Raw genomic sequence first — 19,960 nt, forward strand, 5'->3', positions numbered from 1 at the left:
TTGTCAGGTGGAAAGACTTTATTCATAAAAACATCTCAATATTGTACAGAAAACTGCTTAGTGCATAACAGCTGGTGCTTAGGAGTCCAGGATAGTTTGAAAAAAATATATATATAAACTCCATTTCACCAATATATATGTTGTTAAGGCCCCCTGATTAATCCCGAGGAGAGACAAAAATCACAAGTCTTTACACCCTCACTACCAGATATACAGATCAATTCATGAGACATAGGTTATAAAGCACCCCAGCCCCCCCCCCCCCAAAGGTGACTTCAAGCTGGCCTTGGTCCTACAATGCAATGATATTTCACTATGATAAGACGTCTCATAGCTCACTTTCTATAGAAGATTTTGACAAGGGACCTCACTCATGAAATTCGAGTGTGAGGGAAGTGGGATCCAGAGCAGGATGTTGGGATCCAGAGCAGGATGTTAAGTCACCTAAAATTTAACGTTCTCAGAACTGTTCCAAAACTACTCCAGGTCAGTTACAGCCCCTGCAAACTCTGCCTGCCGATGTATGACATAATGATAGAGAATGTGACATCCCCCAGGATATTGTCCATACGCATACTTTAAAGCAAGTTACAGTCTCCATAATAAAAAACAAACCTTTTCAATACTTCCCTGAGTGCGATTCTTTCCCCCATACAATATAAATCCCAGACTCCGGCATGAGAGCAGGATTTTTTTGTTACTACAGCAATCAGGTACCACAGTTACAGCATGGAGTCATATTTGTGCCATTGGAGGAAAGATCCAGATAAAAAAAAAAAAAAAGTCACAAAAACTAAAAATCGATCATAGTTTAATATACATACAAATGAAATCAAATCAGGGTAATAAAACTCATTGCTAGGATTAAACTTAATAAAAAAAGAAGGATGAATATAACGTCCCAGTTCAATAAAGACAGATTAGGTTGAATATTAGGAATGACCCATAATCTTTTTTATTTTGTAATGTAAAATAGATCTTTGGTTTTAATGCAGAACCCTAGGAGTTTCATATTTTAAAGGACGTTATGCTGTGTAGGCTTAAGGTACAGTAACAGTGTGTTAGGAATTCTCTTATAGACCCTTGTATGACATGGAGTGTGACATGTCCCCAACTACCACACTTTACAGAGTGTAGGCGCTGTTCACCAGGCACTCTTTGTCATCAATCGGCTGCCACATGGCTCGGAAGCTTGCACTCTGCTGATTCTTCTTTGCCACCTTCACAAAGAACATAATCATGGCACCAAGTAGGGCGGCAGCCAGTATGGCAAGGAGGATGGGCAGCACCACAGCTAGGGAGGAAAGCACAGTGGTTAGCACATCAAATGCTTACAATAGGGATTCTTAGACAAGTAAATAGTAAGAAGTCTTAAAAAGGTGGTTTGTTACCATAGGGATAGAGTGGAGAGTGACGATTTTTACCTTGATTACAGGAAGCAGCTTCTATACTACATACTGCATGTTAAAAGGCTTAAGCCAGGCATGTGGCCCTCTAGCTGTTGTGAAACTACAAAAATCCCAGCATGCCTTGCCAGTTTTAGCATTCCCTAATAGCAAAACTGTGGCAAGGCATGATGGGACTTGTAAAAAAAAAAAAAAAGTGCTTGTTTCCTAGCGCGGCACCCAGATTTTATTTGATCGCATGCAATGCGTTCTTTTTTTTTTAGGTTTAACGCAGCCCCCCACTATCCACGCCACCCCGAAGCATGGCGAGCGCAAGCCCCGCAAGGGGCGGCGGAACGCATCCTCCGACTTTTTCATTACCCCACTATCCACGTCGGTGTGAAGTTGATTTTATATAGTGTGGCGAGCACAGCGAGCCCAAAAGCGTGACGAGTGTAGTGAGCCCCGCGAGGGGACGCTGATTTTACATGGATTCCGCGTCCGCTTGCCACGCTTTGCACTCGGTGGCTTGCCACACTATATAAAATCAACTCCACGCCGACATGGATAGTGGGGTAATGAAAAAGTCGGAGGATGCATTCCGCCATGCTTTAGGAGGGTGGGCGTGGATAGTGTGTGGGGGGGGGGGGGGGGTTTAAACCTAATTTTTTTAGCGCATCCTATCTTTTACATGTATTCACCGACTTAGCCCATTAAAAAAGATAGGATGCGATTAAAAATAAAAAAAATAAATCGCATCCCATGCCACTAATGGCATGCGATGCGTTTTTTTTTTTAATCACATCCTATGTTTTTAATGGGCTAAGTCAGTGAATATATTAATAAGATGGGATGCGATAAAAAAAAAGCGCATCGTATGCCATTAGTGGCATGGGATGCGATTTCCTTACCCTGAATAGCCCACTACATTAATGGAGTAGTGGGCATCGTGCTAGGAAACAAGTACCAAAAAAAGTACTTAGTAAAGTGCCGTTTCTCCCCCCTCAAGCAACCACCTGTCATTTTTGAAATCCAGACTTTAACATGGCAGTTAGGAGCTGATTGGCTGGCTATCACTCTCCACTTCAGCACTTTTTGAAGCTTGATACATCTGGCAATTAATAAGCCAAATTTTCACAGAACAAGGAATCCAAGTCAGTCCCCTCCACAGAGGCAACCATTTTGTTCCTTTTATTTCTGGTTACATCCCCACATATATACAATCCAGGCAAACAGGAAAATCCATAGTCTAAACATAGTCCCTTTGGTATCTTAACTGTCGTTATATAAAACTTACCGGCTATTGGGCGATGTAGGATATTGTGATCTATAGAGCCGTCATCATCCCCATGAGCTACTGAAATACACAAATATGTGAAACGTTAATCAGCGACATGCAATTAGTTACTAGTGCACAATACTTGGTCAATAAAGTTATTCAATCATTCTTAAGTCTTTGCATCTGCCACCAATCTATGTGGGGGAAGTCTTATTAGAGCACACAGGTCATAAAGAAAACCCCAAACACTAGCAGAACAGCCCACTACCAACTGCTACTTATATGTAACACATTACTGAGAATCCTTGTGCCACTTCATCTCTGTCTAGAGCATGATTGCTTAGAACGAACGGAATACATCCTCTACGGTCACATTCATGAAGGAAATCACACTGAAGCTGTGTACACACGGGGGCGATAGGGGCTGGAAATATGGTCGCTGGCGACCATATTGCCAGTGATGGGAGTATGCCCTGGCGATAAAGGGCCAAACCGCAGATATACACGTCTTAGCATTAATCACGGCCAGCTCACGTATGGGTGGTCGGTGGATCGCCCGTACACACAGCACAGAGTTCAGGGGAATGGAGTCGTTAATGATGTGCGAGATCACGCATAATAAACTATGTTCCATGTACACACTAGGCGACATAGTAAAATATATCAGAGGCCCTTTCTGAACAATATCTCACTATATTGCCTAGTAGTGTGTATGGGACTTAATTATGCAAAAGGTAGTGTAATAGATGCTATAGGTCACACTACACGGTCACAAGTACTAGGATCTTTTATAGATACTAAGCCGTGAAAATGAACCAGCCAATGAGCTCCTAACTCAGGTTACAGGCTGGGCTCGAAAAATGACAGTAAGGAGCTCATTGGTGGGTCATTTATTATTTACCATATTTTTTTTCAAAGCTTAGAACATCTGGCCCAGTGGCTGCAGTCAAAATTCCCCCGTAACTGTTCAAAGGACCTCAAATAACATCCTGAAAGATTGCAACACAGAGGAAGCCTGTTGAGGCAACAGCAGTTCCAGAAGACAACACCAGTGCCTGTAAGGGAGTTAGAGACCCCATAGCCGACTATCTAGCTTTGCTTTAACTTATTGCAACATTGATGGTGTTAGACTCCCACCAGCTGTCTTTAGCTCTCCTCCCCCACAGCAAAGTCCTCAGTTATTAGAGACTGGTCTCCATTTGGTGCGGACAAACCATCTTATCAATACTGTGTGACTGAGGGAAATAGGACCATAGTTATACCATAAGGAATTTCCCCCTTCGTGTCACATAACAGATTCCCCTTTCTGTTCAGTAGATTTCCATTTACTCTGGAGAGCACATTCTAAGGATGATTATATAGTTCCGGGTGCCCGCACGCAGTGCGTTTTGTGCTTGTAACGCACTCCCGAGGACACGACATCGCATAGCACAAAGTATTTGCTCCGCGTACTTTTTGGAAGTAGTGAAAAACCCCATGTCGACCTTTTTACTGTCCACCGTGCCCATGACGACCTAACCTTCAGTGGTCGACCTAACGAGTGCATACCAAAACAAAGATGTGACAGCAGACACTAGGATTCATTATCTGTGGGGAATCAGTTAACCCACCTGTATATTTTTGTATTGTGGGAGGAAAGGAGCACTCATAGGTAACCCATGTATGCAGAGGGACAATATGCAATATAACCATTATATCATCGTACTGCATATAGATTCAATCGTACCAGTGATTATACCTCAAAAGCCTCCATTTTGGTGGCCTCGGACTTTTCAGTTTTCTAACTTTTTAAAAAAAGGTACTGTAACAGGAAAGCAAGTTTTAATCCTTACATCTGAAAGGCCAATTAAAAAAAAAGGGAACTAGTTTCTTACACTTCAAGCCTTTTATTGTATTGATTACCTTTCTCAAAGCCCTCCTACTGCACTCGGTCTCTGTTTAGATTCCCCCCCATTGACCATCTCATACCTCCTACCCTTTCCTATTCCTTTTACCCACCACTTGGTTTGATTTGTTTCTTACTTATCTCCTCTGACCAATACCCAGTACCAAATGTTACCCTGTATTTCTAAGGCCCTTTCACCTCAATGTTTGGTCCTGCCGTATTTTTTAATTTGTAATAAAGCTTTAAAACTTAAAGGAAAAAAAAAAAAAAGCTAATTTGTACAAGAAAGCCAGCCAGGTGGAGAGTGACTTACCCACACACTTGTTCAGACAGTCTTCCTCCAACATGTAGTTGTTTTTATTGCCTCCACAACCGCCATAGATAAATCTGTGGCATGACATGGTATCCGCATCAAAGTACCATCTAGGGAAAGAAGCTCTGCAACGGCCAGTCTCCTTAGGGTCTGTGCAAAAACCTAAAGCAGAAAATGAAAAACCAAGAATGACATCAATAAGAATCCCTTTACTATGAAACAGGTTTACATCTGGAAAACTTCTAAGCCATGTAATAAAACTATGCGGTCATACATTTAGCCCCTTGAGTGGTGGGTTTTGCTGGGGCAGGACAAACCTACCAGGGCAGGTTTGTCCTGCCCCAGCAAATCCCACAACAGAACGTAGGAAGCCCCCCCCCCCCCCCCTGGCGTTTGTACACCGGAGCTCCCCTGCCCGGGGATGTTCGCTGCAGCTCAGGTGTACTCGGGCACCTGAACTCCTGAGTCCCCCCGAGCCTGCCGCCTTCGTCACTGCTGCAAATGGCAGCTGGGGAAGCGGCAGGGAATCTCCGGCATACGATCGCAGGGGGCTCTAAAAGGTGGTTGCACCAGTGGTTCTCCACTGGAGGCTCCACTGGCACGCACCTACTGCATAGTGGTTAATGCTGATCATTTCTTGAAAGGTCCGGCAGACTGCTGCCAGGTAGAGGGTATTACTGCCCTAATTGATAGAGATTGTTATTCTGTTCCTGTGGAGTATATTGCTGCTCCCCATTCATAATAAAGTCCCAAAATTTCATGAAAAGTGGATTCCTTGGTATACTCATTAAAATAGAACCCTACCAGGCCTGGATTTAAAAATGTTTTATTTGGGAACAGATTATCTGCCTGATGCGCCAACGGTCATGTTGCGCTCTCCAGTGCTGCTACACATCTATGTTCCAGCCAATCTGCTTCCATATTCTCATGGTGGGAGATTGAGGAAAAAGTGGTACAAATCAAACTGCATGGATAGCAGTTTTGTAGATTCAATGCAGCATCTGTATCTGGGTCTCAGTGAATACAAATGTAGTCGATGCACCAATTAAGCGCACAATAGTACAGGGTTTAGTGGCAGAATAAAAAGTTCCACGGTACAAAGCAAAGGTACACTAGGTGGCAGCAAAGGTCTAGGTTACAGTAGGAGTAATGAATGAACATTGAGTTATAGGTTGAGAATTTATTTTTAGCTCAAAACACAACCACAAAAGCAATCCCTTAAAAAAGGTTAATGTCCCCAGGAAGTATGGGAATACAGAGCCAGAACTAGTGCACTGCCCGGTGAGTCTATGAAGCCCAGCAAGGTGAGCAATGTGATTTTAAGAGGCCACTAAGAAAAAGTGAGCTGTATAGCATAATCAACCACTCGGTGTGTAAGATATGGGCCAGGTGAGGGAAACACAGGCTCAGCCAGATACTGTTTTCCGCTTGATGTAGGTTTCCTGCTGATTCCTTAGTCTGGTTACCTTTGGACTGAAAGATGGCTGCCGGAGCCAGTCCAAGACGGCGGGCGGATCCCGCCGTTTTCCACTTGCGGTGCAGTTGACCAGCGAGCAAAGGGAAGGGGTGCCACGAGGTCGGGCCCAGTGGAAGATGTTGGCTAGGCATGGAGCAAAGTGCGCTAGATGGATGGCCACCATAGGACGCTGCAAAACCTTGGGCCCCCCCACCCAACTCCAGCCCGCAGCTTCAGGGAACGGAGTATGCTGCAATATACTACAGCCTGCCAAGACCACGGGAGTCCGGCTGGAAGTAGCCCACACTGCGCTGAGTGACTGAAGGGTGTGTGGCAGTCATGGTGTGGAGGAAAGAGACCAGAGAAAAATGTTCTAAAAAGTGGCTGAGCTCTGAGAAGAATGTCTTCTCTCACCTGCAGTCCCTGCTCCCATATTCTATTGGCATCCTGCAAGCCTGTGTTAGCTAACACTGCTGCCATCATGAAATGCCGGTATCAAGAAGCGGTTCAATGATCTGAAGCATCTTTTAAGCCAATCTGGCAGAAGAGCTGCTCGAGGCATGCAGGACAGGGAACGGACATTCAGCTACTGTGAGGAGCTGAATACACTGGTCCTCAAGCATGGATCTACAGATGGGGGAAGAGGTCCATGTGCAACCTCCTCGACCAGGCCCCCCCTTCCCTACCGGGAGCAGTAGCACCTTACTGCATATGTGCAAACCTCCGCTGCATGGTGGTGCCTGCGCATTAAAGCGCTCAGACTACACTGCGCATATTGATGGAAAAATTTTATATTAAACTGTGTGATAGACTCATTTTGGAGAAGGGATTTTTAATTTAAATGTGGGGACACTTTTAGCTATGAGTAATTCTTGTAAACTCAGATACATTTTTTATTTAGGTCTCACATAAAACTATCTGAAGTAGGTCTAGAATTTAGTTTTTTTTTAGATTGCATTTTTTTTTTTTAAGCTGTTGTAGTAACTACATGGTGTTAGAATAATTATGGTGACATTTATTCTTTGAGTATGGTGTTTTAATTGATATTATGCCATATTCTTTGGGGTATGCCGTCAAGATCCCGGCGGTCGGAATCCCGACCGCCGCAATGCCGGCACTTTATCCCTCTATGGGTGTCCACGACACCCATAGAGGGAGAATAAAAATAGTGTGCAGAGCGTAGTGAGGCACCGGGCCCGCTGCGTGGCGAGCGCAGCAATCCCACAAAGGGGGGCGATCCACGTCCCCCCCCTTGTCGGCATTGCAGCGGTCGGATTCTGACCGCCGGGATTTCATACTGATCCCTTCTTTGAAGATCTACATCTGAAAAAAAAAAAAAACATACAACAATCATGAAGAACATCATGTACGAACCTAAACGAGAATGGTCGGAGACCAAGGGTTTGGGGTCGGAAGGTGTTTCGATGTTACTGGACTCCACAACTAAATAAAGAAAACAAAGAAAGTGTCACTGTACAATGTATATCACTAAACCATGAAGCTTTAAGTGGGCATGTGTGATTAATCAGAACAGTAACTCAGATTATAGAACCTAATCTTGTCGAAGAGACGGAAGCAAACAAAAAAAATGGAGACTACGGTGTGGTGTAGAGAAGAAGGGCAAGTCAATACAGAGGTCTTCTCAAACTAGCAATGAACTTGTGGTTGTGTAAAACAGGGGTAGCCAACTCCAGTCCTCAAGAGCTACCAACAGTTAACTTGAGATTCTGTGAGGAGACCTGGAACATGTTAAGTAATAATCTCTACCTTTGGATCTTTTGTAATCTAAAAATACACAGAAAAAAGAAGACTTGTGTTGGGGGCACTGGAATTAAAGAGATGGATGCATAAGTTATATAATATTAAAAATTAGCTTTTATTAAATCACTTTAGAAAAAAATCCTATAGTACCAATTTAGGTATGAACGGGGTTTAGGAGTTACTGAGAAAAAAAATATATATACCGTATATACTCGAGTATAAGTCGACCCGAATATAAGCCGAGGCACTTAATTTTACAACAAAAAAACTGGGCAAAGTTATTGACTCAAGTGAGACCCTCACTCGAGTATAAGCCAAGGGGGGCTTTTTCAGCATAGAAAATGTTCTGAAAAAGTAGGCTTATACTCGAGTATATATGGTAATAATTTTTCTCTTTTACCTGGGATCTATAATACTCAGAGTAATATAAGTGATTATACATAATTCCCCCCAGGAACAGTTTTTCATAGTGTTTCACAGATTATAACGGAAATTTACTGTGTCGACAACTTCTGGAGCTAACTTAGGCAACCTATTAGAAAGAAATAATTATTGACTGCCTTAATTGAATCATATGGGTACAGGTATCATTTAGAGATACATAAATATTATTCTTCTGTGTGCAATTAATATATGTTAGTTTGTCAATGTGTTGTCTGTAAATCGTGAAAAATTATTATATATATTTTTTCTCAGTAACTCCTAAACCCCGTTCATACCTAAATTGGAGGGGTACTATAGGATTTTTTTCTAAAGTGATTTAATAAAAGCTCATTTTTAATATTATATAACTTATGCATCCATCTCTTTAATTCCAGTGCCCCCAACACAAGTCTTCTTTTTTCTGTGTATTTTTGTATTGCTTCTGACTTAGGGGAGCACCTCCTACCCTTAAATACTTTATAGCCACTTACAGCTATTAATAGAGGGTATAGGAGCATCTACTGCCTAGCAACTTTTTAAGGGTACATTGTACTACTAGGCAGCAATCCAGTGCGAAATCACACAAACCCATATCTTTTGTAATCTGCCAGTGAGTAAAGAGTGAACCTGCCAGGTGGTCTGGAAAACATGAACTGTTGGTAGCTTTTGAGGACTGGAGTTGGCTACCCCTTGTGTAACATATTCCGCCATCATGCCTCTACACCCACCATTTATTTGTTATTCACCACAGATGTCTGCAGCACTGGGCAGTAATAGTCAGTCATATAAAAAAAAAAAAAAAAAAACGTCCAAACCCCCCCCCCCCCCCCCTCGCTGTATTCAATGTTTTGCAAAATTCCACTCAGAGGACAGCGAGGATTCTATTAAATGGAGAGGGCCGCCGCAAATGCAGCGAGCCCCGCACTCGCCGTTTCCACCTTGCCCCAGGGAACAGATGAGGTGGAAACAGCGAGTGAAGTGGAGGTAGTTGAACACTGAGGGTGAGCTATCAGCACCGTTCACCATATAGCTTGCTGCCCACATTGAATATACCCCAATGTGGTACTGTGGAGGAAACCCTCTGGGTATAGACCACTGCTCAACCAGGGGAAAATAGGGCCATGTTTGCACCATAAAGAATTTCCTCCTCAGTGCCACAACAGAATAACTGCTCTGCTTTCTGTTCAACATATTTCCATTTATTCTATAAAACACCATCTAAGGGTGTTATATTGTGACTCATTAAAATACCTTGGTAGACAAAGTATATAAAGTAAACCACTATGCCTCAGACTACAGTGGAAGGAGTTAGACAACAGAAGTTGGGAAACAGAGATGAGATGGGACAGGTGCTAGTAGAACCCCCATATGGTGTAGTTTAGGATATAGTGGTGAGGTGCGTTTTAAGATAGCTTTAAAGATTGAAGATCAATCGGGTGTGGCAGGGAGTCCCATAACTGCATAAATCAAGGGAAGTACTTCACCCCACACTGTGGGTTTGTGACATCCACCTCCGGTAAAGATAGCTGCATAACTTATATACGGGTAGGTTTGCGTTATCAGGCACTGTTTGCACTGGAATACACACTCAGTGGAGACTTACGGAAGGATATACATTAGGCATCATAAGAGAGCACTTTTCATATATACATAGTTATTCTTAGTTGTTCAATCTGAGAATACGGCCTGTAGCTCATTCGGCGAGGTCACTGGATACTAGCGCAATGACAAACTGCATTCTTATGACTATTCTACTTCATAAATGAAGTGCTATATAAGAAACATTAAATAAATACACCAGCCACACTGCATTCATATTGAATGCATGCAGATATTTCTGACATCTATTCAATGTGGTAAATTTCAACCACATTGAAGCCCGTGCAGATTCAACTTTTTACCGTTGAATCTGCCTTGTCCAAAACGGCCATGGGATGGTCCAATCCGCAGCAGTTTTCTGCAAACTTCGACAATCCACATATATTCTGACAGTCAAAAGATTGACTACTAACTGTCGAACTGGCCGATATTCCAACTGTCAGAAACATTGAATGCCTCCCCATGTCTTCCTGCGCAGACTAAACATAGCAGTCCAGGCAAAGTGAAATGCTTAATACACAGAACGCTCTGCTGACACTGGATAGCAGACAATTTGGCCATTAAAAGACAAAGATTACACATAGTATGCAAGCTAATGGGAAGAATTCAATGATTACTGTAGAATCAGGTGTTGATTTAGGTGGGGCACACGCAAAGCAGAGGATGCTTGGGGGCTGGCAGACGCAGATGGTGGAAGGGAGGTCGAGCAGGTGCGTGGCTGCGCACAGCATGTTTTCTGGTAACAAACGCTGAGCAACAGTATGTGCATTTCAATCACGAAATCCCGGGATTGGGATTAAAATCCCAGGCAAAAATGCCAGAAATCCTGACAATTCTGGTGCAAGTCGAGTCTCCCTTATCCGGAGATCTCTTATCCGAAATATTCCAAAACCGCGTGGTTTTTTTTTAAAAAGAATATTTCAATTTTTTTTCCTGGGACCACTGAAGAAGTTCCTGAAGGCCACCGTCGACGGTGGGGGACCAGGCAAGTATGTTTTAAAAAATTTTATTCCAAAAACTGAAAAAATCCCTGATCCAAAATGCTCGTGGTCCAGAGCATTTCAGATAAGGGATACTCAACCTGTATTGGCATCCCTAATTTAGAACATATGTGAAACTTTGTTTCATAATGCAAGCATTACATTGTATAAAATAATTTCAAGGGTGGGAAATTACAAAAAAAATAAATAAATAATAACAACAACAACATATATCAGATTACCTCTAATACCCCTTTCACATCGCAGACACGGTTTAAAAACCGGTATTTTAAAACGGTAATTAAAACGGGTCAGAGCCTTAACAGTGACCCAGATTACCGTTTCAAATACCGGTTAAGTGTCATTCACATAGCACTTGAAACGTTTCATCCAGAACACGTTTCAAGTGCTATGTGAGAGCCACTGTGGGTTGTGTGGGTGGGGGGGGGGGGCACTCTCCTTGGCACTCACCCTGACCCCGGGAGGGCGATGGAGGTGCACATCGGGCTCGGGGGGGTATACAAGCAGCCGCCCGGTAAGATGATACGGGGAGCCTTTGAGAACCTCTTTCTGAGCGTGCGGGAGGCGCTGCAAGGTGAGCGCAGAGCAGCAGCCGCACCTGAGGCGTCCCAGCCGGCTCCAATCTGGGGAGAGCCAGCAGCCACTTACCCACATTCCAGCTGGAGCGAACACCCGGAGCCACAGCCCCTCTCCGCCTGGTCCGAACCCCGAGGCAGCCAATCACCCGGCTGGAGAGCGCAGCCAGAGGCAGCTCCCCGCAGTCCCCGCAGCGAGGTCTCTCAGTACCCTCAGCTCAGCGGCTGCTCCACGGAGCTGAAGGAGATCCTGGGTGACCGGGAAGGGATGCTGGAGACCGAGGAGGTCGGCTCAGAGCACGCCACCAAGGAAGGCTACCCGCTGGCCGCGGAGGGCATCTCTGACAGTGCCAAGGAGATCTGCAAAGCGGTGTCCGTGTCCCTGGGGCTGAGCATGGAGGCGCTGGAGCAGCTGAGCGCAGGGGCAGAGGGGAGACTGCATGTTCGCCGCCTCCTGCACTCACACCATGGACACCAACAAGTGCCAAGTGGGTGAGAAGGAGAAGAATGACACCTCGTCCCCCCAGTACCGGGACGGGGCCTTTAGGAGGAGCGGCCACACAAACTTCTCCTCTGGCAAAGCCCCAGAGGATGGCAGTGCGCTGGGCACGGATGAGAAGGAGCAGCCCTGTACGGACGATAACCGATCGCCGGAGCACAGGTACAGGGGGGGGGGCAACGACTGGGGGGACAGAAGCTGGTCACGGGGGTGTCCCGTAGAGGTGCTGCGCCAGTGGTGCACACCTGGACACCACTGGCGCGCACCTATTGTATAGCAGTGGGATTGTGTGTCCTGTGTGACATATAGGAGGGGAGGGGGCGCCACAAATTGTGCTTGTGCTTGTGAAGTTTGCCTGAAATACCGTTTCAGACAAACTGTACACATTCACATAGCAGAAAAAACGGCAAGGAACCGTGTAGGACTCTGCTTTTTACACGGTTCGAAATGCCAGTTAAATTGAAACGGTAAATCGGCTGTGGTGCATTCACAGTGCAGGCTTAAACGTTTTAAAAAGGTAAAAACGGCAATATACCGTTTTAAAAGTGCGATGTGAAAGGGGTATAATGTTGGTGATAATACCGACAACATGTTAGGTATAGATTAAATCCATATAAACAAACATATGGCCCTCACCTTTCACGCCGCTACAACATGTTAGGTATAGATTAAATCCATATAAACAAACATATGGCCCTCACCTTTCACGCCGCTACATTTCTTCATACATTCCTCTTCTCCAATGTGGTTGTTCAGGTTTACAGGGCAGCCGCCGTAAGTGAAGTTTTTACAGGTCTCGGTCTTCGGGTCATACCACCATCTCGTAAAAGAGGCTCTGCAAACTCCAGTTTTAGCTTCAGACAGACAGAAATCTGAGAGAAGAGGACATAGGATTATATGGGGATTATATGGGGAAATAGTGGAATTTGTTGAAAATAATAAAATACATACTTGGGAGGAAGGCGGATGAAATAAAAAAAAAAAAAAAAAAAAAAGTGAAAATTCTACAAGCGTGCAACACTATAGCCGATATCATCCATGAACGACACAGCCATTTCCATTGAACTCCAAGCAAACGATACAGCGCATACATATGGGGATTATATGGGGAAATAGTGGAATTTGTTGAAAATAATAAAATACATACTTGGGAGGAAGGCGGATGAAATAAAAAAAAAAAAAAAAAAAAAAAGTGAAAATTCTACAAGCGTGCAACACTATAGCCGATATCATCCATGAACGACACAGCCATTTCCATTGAACTCCAAGCAAACGATACAGCGCATACATAATGAAGGAAATAGTTTGGTCCCCATTTTAAACAATATCGCTGGTTTCTCCCCCACTTAGGGATAGTTTAAACAAAATATTAATATTGCTTAGTTTGTATGCTAAATATCATCAAGAATGCTGTGAACTGCTCACTTCTATCCCTGCTGTGTCACCTCAGTTTGTATGCCCCTTCCCTTTAGAACAGACATTCCCAACCATGGTCCTCAAGGCACACCAACATTGCAGGTTTTAGTGATATCCAGGCTTGAGCACAGATGGTTTAATCAGAATCCCTCAGATACCTACAAAACCTGCACTGTTAGTGTGCCTTTAGGACAGTGGTTGGGAATGCCTGCTTTAGAATGTAAGCTCTAACAAGCAGGGTCCACTTTCCTCATGTGCTTTTTTTAAATATATAGCTCTGCCATTGTTGGAATTGTGTCAGTGTCCGTTGCTGCAACTGTCTTATACGGCCTACACACATGCCGATATTAAAGCATTTTCTAAGCGATTTTGCTTAGTTTGGCAAAGTCGCTTAGCAAATGCCCTCACATCGGTGTATGTGTGGGGGCTGTATCGGCAGCCGCGCGCATCCCCGCGCGTCTTTATCGCTGGCAGAGATTGATGGACAGTGTCCATCAATCTCAGCATCGGCAGTGTTCTCCCACCGGAGAACACTGGAGTTGTCTGCTCGCTTAGCACACAGAGCTGACAGCTCGCTCTGTGTGTGGGCTGTCAGCTCTGTGTGCTATGCTATAGCAGCGCAGCACAGCCCGACCTAGCATAGCTAGGTAGCCCTGCACACATCGGCATGTGTGTAGGGCCCATTAGTTACCATGAACTTGTCTTTATTTGCATTTGTACTGTAAATGACTATTTTCTTGTTTTGTTCATCTATGTATTGTCAGGCGCTGCAAAACCATTGTCGCGCCATATAAATAAATGATAAATAAAATGCACCCTCCTGTGGGTCATTAAGGATGCCCTCCACCACCCTGAATGTACAGTCACCAATGCCCCTCGTTGCTCCCCCCCCCACATTGGCAAGTGTGTATACACTTTACGATGCCGGCACTGCACCAAGTCCCAGCCATTGTTGCTGGGTACATACATTGTCTAGTGTACCTGGCTTTACTAGCCAGTATGGTGGTGGGGGTAGAACAGATGAACTGGGAAAAGATGAGGAAGGAGGACTGGGGCATAAGTTACGAACAGTGGCGGCTCTAGCACAGTTCAAAATTCAAATATAACTGCCAGCGATTCAGTTTGGAATGGCAGTTGGTGGGGCTACCCTATTTGAATCAGAAACTGCTGTAGCCTCTGGAGCCTCCCCAGGGTATTAATGTTAGGGCTGGTGGTCTTTATTGAACATGTGCTGGTAGACAGTCTGAACGGATGAGTTCCATAGGCAGGGAGGAATACAGGAGAAGTCTTGTATGATGGAGAGAGTGCTTTGAAAGAGGAGCTTAAAATGGGCTCTGGTTGGGGAAGAAGCAGTAAAGAAATTGAAGGTCAAATCAAAGAAAAATGGCCAATACACACTGGGCGACTGAGCCTCCATGCTGAGCGATACTGCACCAGTGATGTTTGCCAAGTTATCTGGCATGGCCAATGTTGTCAGGCGAAAGAACACCGGTAATGATTAGATTTATACCGTGGCAACTGCGCATCACCATCGCTGGGACTCCATGCGGAGCGATCCGTGCTCAATTTTTTTTTTTTTTTTATAAAAAAAAATATATTTTATTCAACTTGAATGATGTGATAACATACAGTGAAGGTGCACACAGTGAAGGTGCACACACACATATATATATATATACATACACACACACACACATCCCATACATACATACACATTACACAAGATCGGTCAAACAGTAAATTATTCGCGTATGGATTGTAGCAGTTCAAAATATTCAGGGGAATTGGGAGCCTTTTGCTCATGCTTAATGTACCCAAAGAAAAACCCCAATTACTGTTATATATATTGTGTTTAGTTATTCATTTTGGGGGTGCTGCCAAGGACAATGGTGTAGAACAATAAAGAGGACAGAGAGAAACGATTGTCTCTTTGTTGGCGCACTAATGAAAAGAAAATATGTTATTAAAATCTACCTTTTTATTATTTTCCAATAAAAATATTTTTCAAATATTCAATTATATGTATTGGGCTGTGTGTGTGTCTTTTGTGATGGTTTACTTGTTTGATACAGACATGCACCTTTAAGCACAACTCGAGTCGTGCTTAATGTCTAATCATTTAGAAATAGGGCTACAATCGCCTCATGTGTATGCCGCAGGGCTACAATCGCCTCATGTGTATGCCGCATAACAAAATCTGAGTGGAATACCAGAGAGTAGGAGGTTGGGAGAAGCCTATGTGGAGAAACGCATAGATGGGCCTATATCAGCATTAGTCGCACATTTGCTGAAAAAGTGAAACTCGGACTGCAGTCTCCCGCACGACGGGCTCTGGGCAAGGTCACCCAGCAAGTTACGTCCCTCCCCGCAATGCAATTACAATGTAATGGCAACCGCATTGCAGAAATGAGATTGCATCATAGAAATGCGATGTGATCACGATTGTATGGCAGCTTCCTATGAAGGCAGGAGCAGGGACGTCATGTTTTGGCTCACACCAGCTGCATGTGACATCAAGCAGCCGATTCAAACCACCCGGAAAATGGTCAGAAAAATAGTTTAAAAAAATTGCCATATATTACCAGGTTCCTGTTGCCACCAGCCACAGTCCTGTGTGCATCGTATCTACAGGTTGATGCTGCACACAGGATACATTGTATCCCATGCCATTGAATGGGATCGCATGTGGTCAATGTGCATACAATGTACCATATGCAATCTAGTCAATGCGGAGTTGCATGAAAAACCTCAGCATAGTGTATGGGGGCCTTAAGCCTAAAGAGATCATAGCTGTCTGGACAGGTTTATATTGGATCACACTGATGTTATCCCCCACCTGCTTAATAAATGCAGTTATGGCAAAGATTAATGAACTCTATGACAACACTCTAATACCCCTTTTACACCCAAATCCAGGATCCGACCCAGTATTTGGAACACAGGTTCCAAGCCAGGTCAGATCCGGGATTTGCACTGTTTACACTGTGGTGCCAACCGCAGTGTAAATTGGGTTGGCGCTTGAAGATGACAATCTCCAAGTGATGGGACCGCCGCGCTGGGGGCAAGCCCAGCATCAAGGTAAGCTACTGGGCTGCCCCCGTGCACCCCCCGTCCGTGAGGTAAATGGATGCCGCGCACAGGCATCCATTTACCTCCTCCCTGCCTCCGCTGCTGTCTGCAGAGTACAGCAGCGAAGGCTGGGCTTCCCCCATTGGAGCCGGGTCGGATGACCCGGTGTACCCGATTACACTGCCCTCTACCCAGGTCCTGTCCATGTTCTACCCTTGTCAGGACCTGGGTAGAAGTCCTGTGGAAAGGGACACTGGTTAACCCCTTTTACACCGCCGCTGACCCGGTTCCACAAGGGAAAAACCCGGGTTTTTGCGGCAGTGTAAAAGGGGTATACCTTCAGTTTAACAAGCCGTAAATGCAGACATAATGGAAAAAAACCTCGCACAGAGGCTGGAATGTGTACTGCATTGTTGCGTCTGGTGAAATTGCAGAAGGAAGACAAGACACAAACAGACCACAGGGACCGTTTCCCGATTATCACACGCAAACAGGCTTGACAGGTTTTACCTCTACGCGGAATAGCTGACTATAGTTAAGAAGGGATGGGCCACTAAGGGAATGCATCTGGGTCAGACTGGAGTGCTTGTACAGCGCAGACTGACAGCAAGTGTTATTGGTAGGCAAAGGAATAGTTTCCTTAAGCCTCCCGTCTGCTTTAGATATTTAAATTTTGGAAGCCCCTCTATGACCATCTTTCTACTACTGATTAAATTCAGTAACATGAACACTAATGGAGAATAGGTTGCAGCAGAGAGAGGTGTTGGCTCATTAGGTTGAGTCGTAGATGTGACAGTAAACAGAAGCTAGGGTAGGAGTTACTGACAAAGGGTCAACAAATGTACACAGTAATGGTTATAATAGATTAGGTACTGGAGGCTACTTGTTACAAGCCTGAACACACCCTAGTTATATGGATCTGTACAGATCAATATAGCACTATATTGCCCTGGCAGCAGTGTTGTCTGTAGGCCATAAGCCTGGGGTAACCAACTCCTGTCCTCGAGAGCTACCAAAAGTTAATGTTTTCCAGATCTCCTCACAGAAACACAAGTGAAGTAATAAGCTCCACCTGTGGATCTATTAAAATGTGTTAGCGAGTAATGAATGCACCTGTGCAGCAGTGAGGTGGTATGGAAAATGTGAACTGTTGGTAGCTCTTGAGGACTGGAGTTGGCTACCACTGCCGTAGGCGGTAGCCCAAACACTCGCTGCGATGCTGCCCGATGTTGATACATTGGGATGTGGCCCGGCCTGCAGGGCTATAAGTATAGAAGCAGGGATCCGAGATTCCTGCTACAGTCCCTTTGGATACATTCAGGCAATACTTAATATTTGCGGCTTACCGAAAATGTGAGCGTTTGAGGGATAAGCCGCAAATATTAAATGATAGGGGCCCCTAATACACAGTGACCAGAAGGTAACATTTTAACCCATCCCCTAGTGAGACCATGGGCCCTGGGTACAGATTCTATTCCGGTTTAGTATAAGACTGCACCTAACTGGGCTAGTGGATCTACTGAGCTCCAGGAGAGGATTTAAGAACGGTGACAGAATTAAGGGGTCATGTGCCATTCTATGCGGTTAATAGTATATACAAGGTGGTCCACACTTGTTCTGGCTCCACAGGGCCCATGCACTGCATTTGGCAGGTTATTTCAGCATATTGGACAAACGTAGTACCAAATAAAAATAGGAAGATTATTGGACATAGACAACCAATAATGATCATGACGCTTTCCTTCAGGGCCAAGTGGCACGTATGGTCACTACTGGGTGTAAATAGCAGGTTATGTGGGGCACGCGTACTGCAATGGGAATCCTAATAGGTTGGCAACAAAACAACATACTGTATATGGCCACCTGAACATAAGTAGGCATGGGAACCTGGTGCATACCTTCCTGTTCGGGCTGGCTGCCAATATCCACCCTCATGAAGCTCCTGCTCCCCTCCTGCTGGCTCAGCTGGCACATGTTGAAGCCATTGAGTGTGCACTTGAGCAGGTGGCACTTGCCCCCAGACATAGTGGCCAGGTCACACTTGTCAAGGTGACAGCACTGGGACCAGCAATCTTCCTCCGTGCCCTCGGTAGCCTCCAGAATCTTCACCCCGATCTGAGTGGGGTTCTCCAATTCCGCACTGTCCATCCCCATGCCCTCGGCTACCTCGAAGCCCAAACAAGGCAGCTGCGTGTTTGCCAAGGCCAGGGGCAGCAGGAGGAGCAGGAAGAGAGCGCGGAGCTGGGCCGCCATCGCCGTCACTGGTCTCCGCCTGGGCAAGGTGTAGTCCGTTACGTCACTCGCGGTACCTCTCAGCTCCGGGACCGGCGCTCCTCTAGCTCTCGCGGATTGATGCTGTGCGCACCGGCTAGAACACTCAAAGGACCTCCCGAGTGAACGGCCGGAAGTGGTAACCTTCTTTAGGCCTCCAGGGGTCTCAGCACCGCCGGGTCGGTGGGTGGGTGTGTGAGGGTCACCCGGTTGCGGTCTCTCTGTTCAGGGGTCCCTTGAGCGCCGCTGTCTCCTGCCTCGCGTCGTCGGTGACGTTCTCAGCTGTGTGTGTGTATGTGCGCACCTGTGTGTTTGTGGGCTCCGGCTGTTGTGTCCTGGCCCCGCCCCTCCCTGACGTCACCAGCAGGTGTCTCAGCGGCCAGGTGAGCAGGGCGTATCTTGCGTCGCGGCCGCCTTCTTCCTGTTTATCCCAGTGACGGCGGTCAGCGTCCCATCCCCCTACCGTCTGCTTCTGGTTTCTGCTGCCTGAGAGCAGTTTCTGTGTCTCAGCGTGATTGCTTTAGCACTATAGGGGTTGGCGAAACGAATTCTCCGAGTATAACAACAGGACCCCCTTCCATTGTGTAATATATCCAGTTATTGTGTAATACGGGGACCCCCCTTCCATTGTGTACAGGAGCATGTATTGCAATTTGCAGCAGCATGTGGTCACAGTGCTGTACACACAAGACAAAGCATGAGACAATGGATTACAGAATTTCATTTTATACATATACATCATGATGAGTTTATGTTATACTATCTAAACGTCATGCAGAAAAACTATGGGCAGAAATACACTACATAGGGATGGCCATTGACCATCAATGGTTCAAAATAATCAATGGTTTATGGCCAATGTGGAATACTTTTGCCATCGATGGAAGAGAACCAGATGGTTTACCTCCATCGATGGCGCAGCAAAACTGATGTTTTATTTTTTCAAAGTGCCGGGACACAGAGCGTAGCCCCGACCCGACACCCATGAAGCACTGCCCCTACATTCTGATTGTTTCATGGTGGTAATG

The 19,960-nt window shown here is 45.3% G+C and overlaps 1 protein-coding gene across 1 annotated transcript; it reads right to left on the reverse strand.

Annotated features, from left to right (window-relative positions):
* SPINT2 (serine peptidase inhibitor, Kunitz type 2) lies at window positions 1–19,386 on the reverse strand. Its single transcript, XM_083159767.1, has 6 exons — window positions 18,560–19,386; window positions 12,878–13,048; window positions 7,693–7,761; window positions 4,863–5,024; window positions 2,683–2,742; window positions 1–1,294 (listed from the first exon to the last, which is right to left on the reverse strand). The coding sequence occupies exons 1-6, from the start codon at window positions 18,912–18,914 to the stop codon at window positions 1,125–1,127; spliced, it is 987 nt and encodes a 328-aa protein (XP_083015893.1). The 5' UTR covers window positions 18,915–19,386; the 3' UTR covers window positions 1–1,124.
* Between the last annotated feature and the right edge of the window lie 574 nt (window positions 19,387–19,960).

Source organism: Crinia signifera, chromosome 9 (assembly GCF_055691185.1).
Source record: "Crinia signifera chromosome 9, ASM5569118v1, whole genome shotgun sequence".
NCBI classification, from domain to species: Eukaryota; Metazoa; Chordata; class Amphibia; order Anura; family Myobatrachidae; genus Crinia; species Crinia signifera.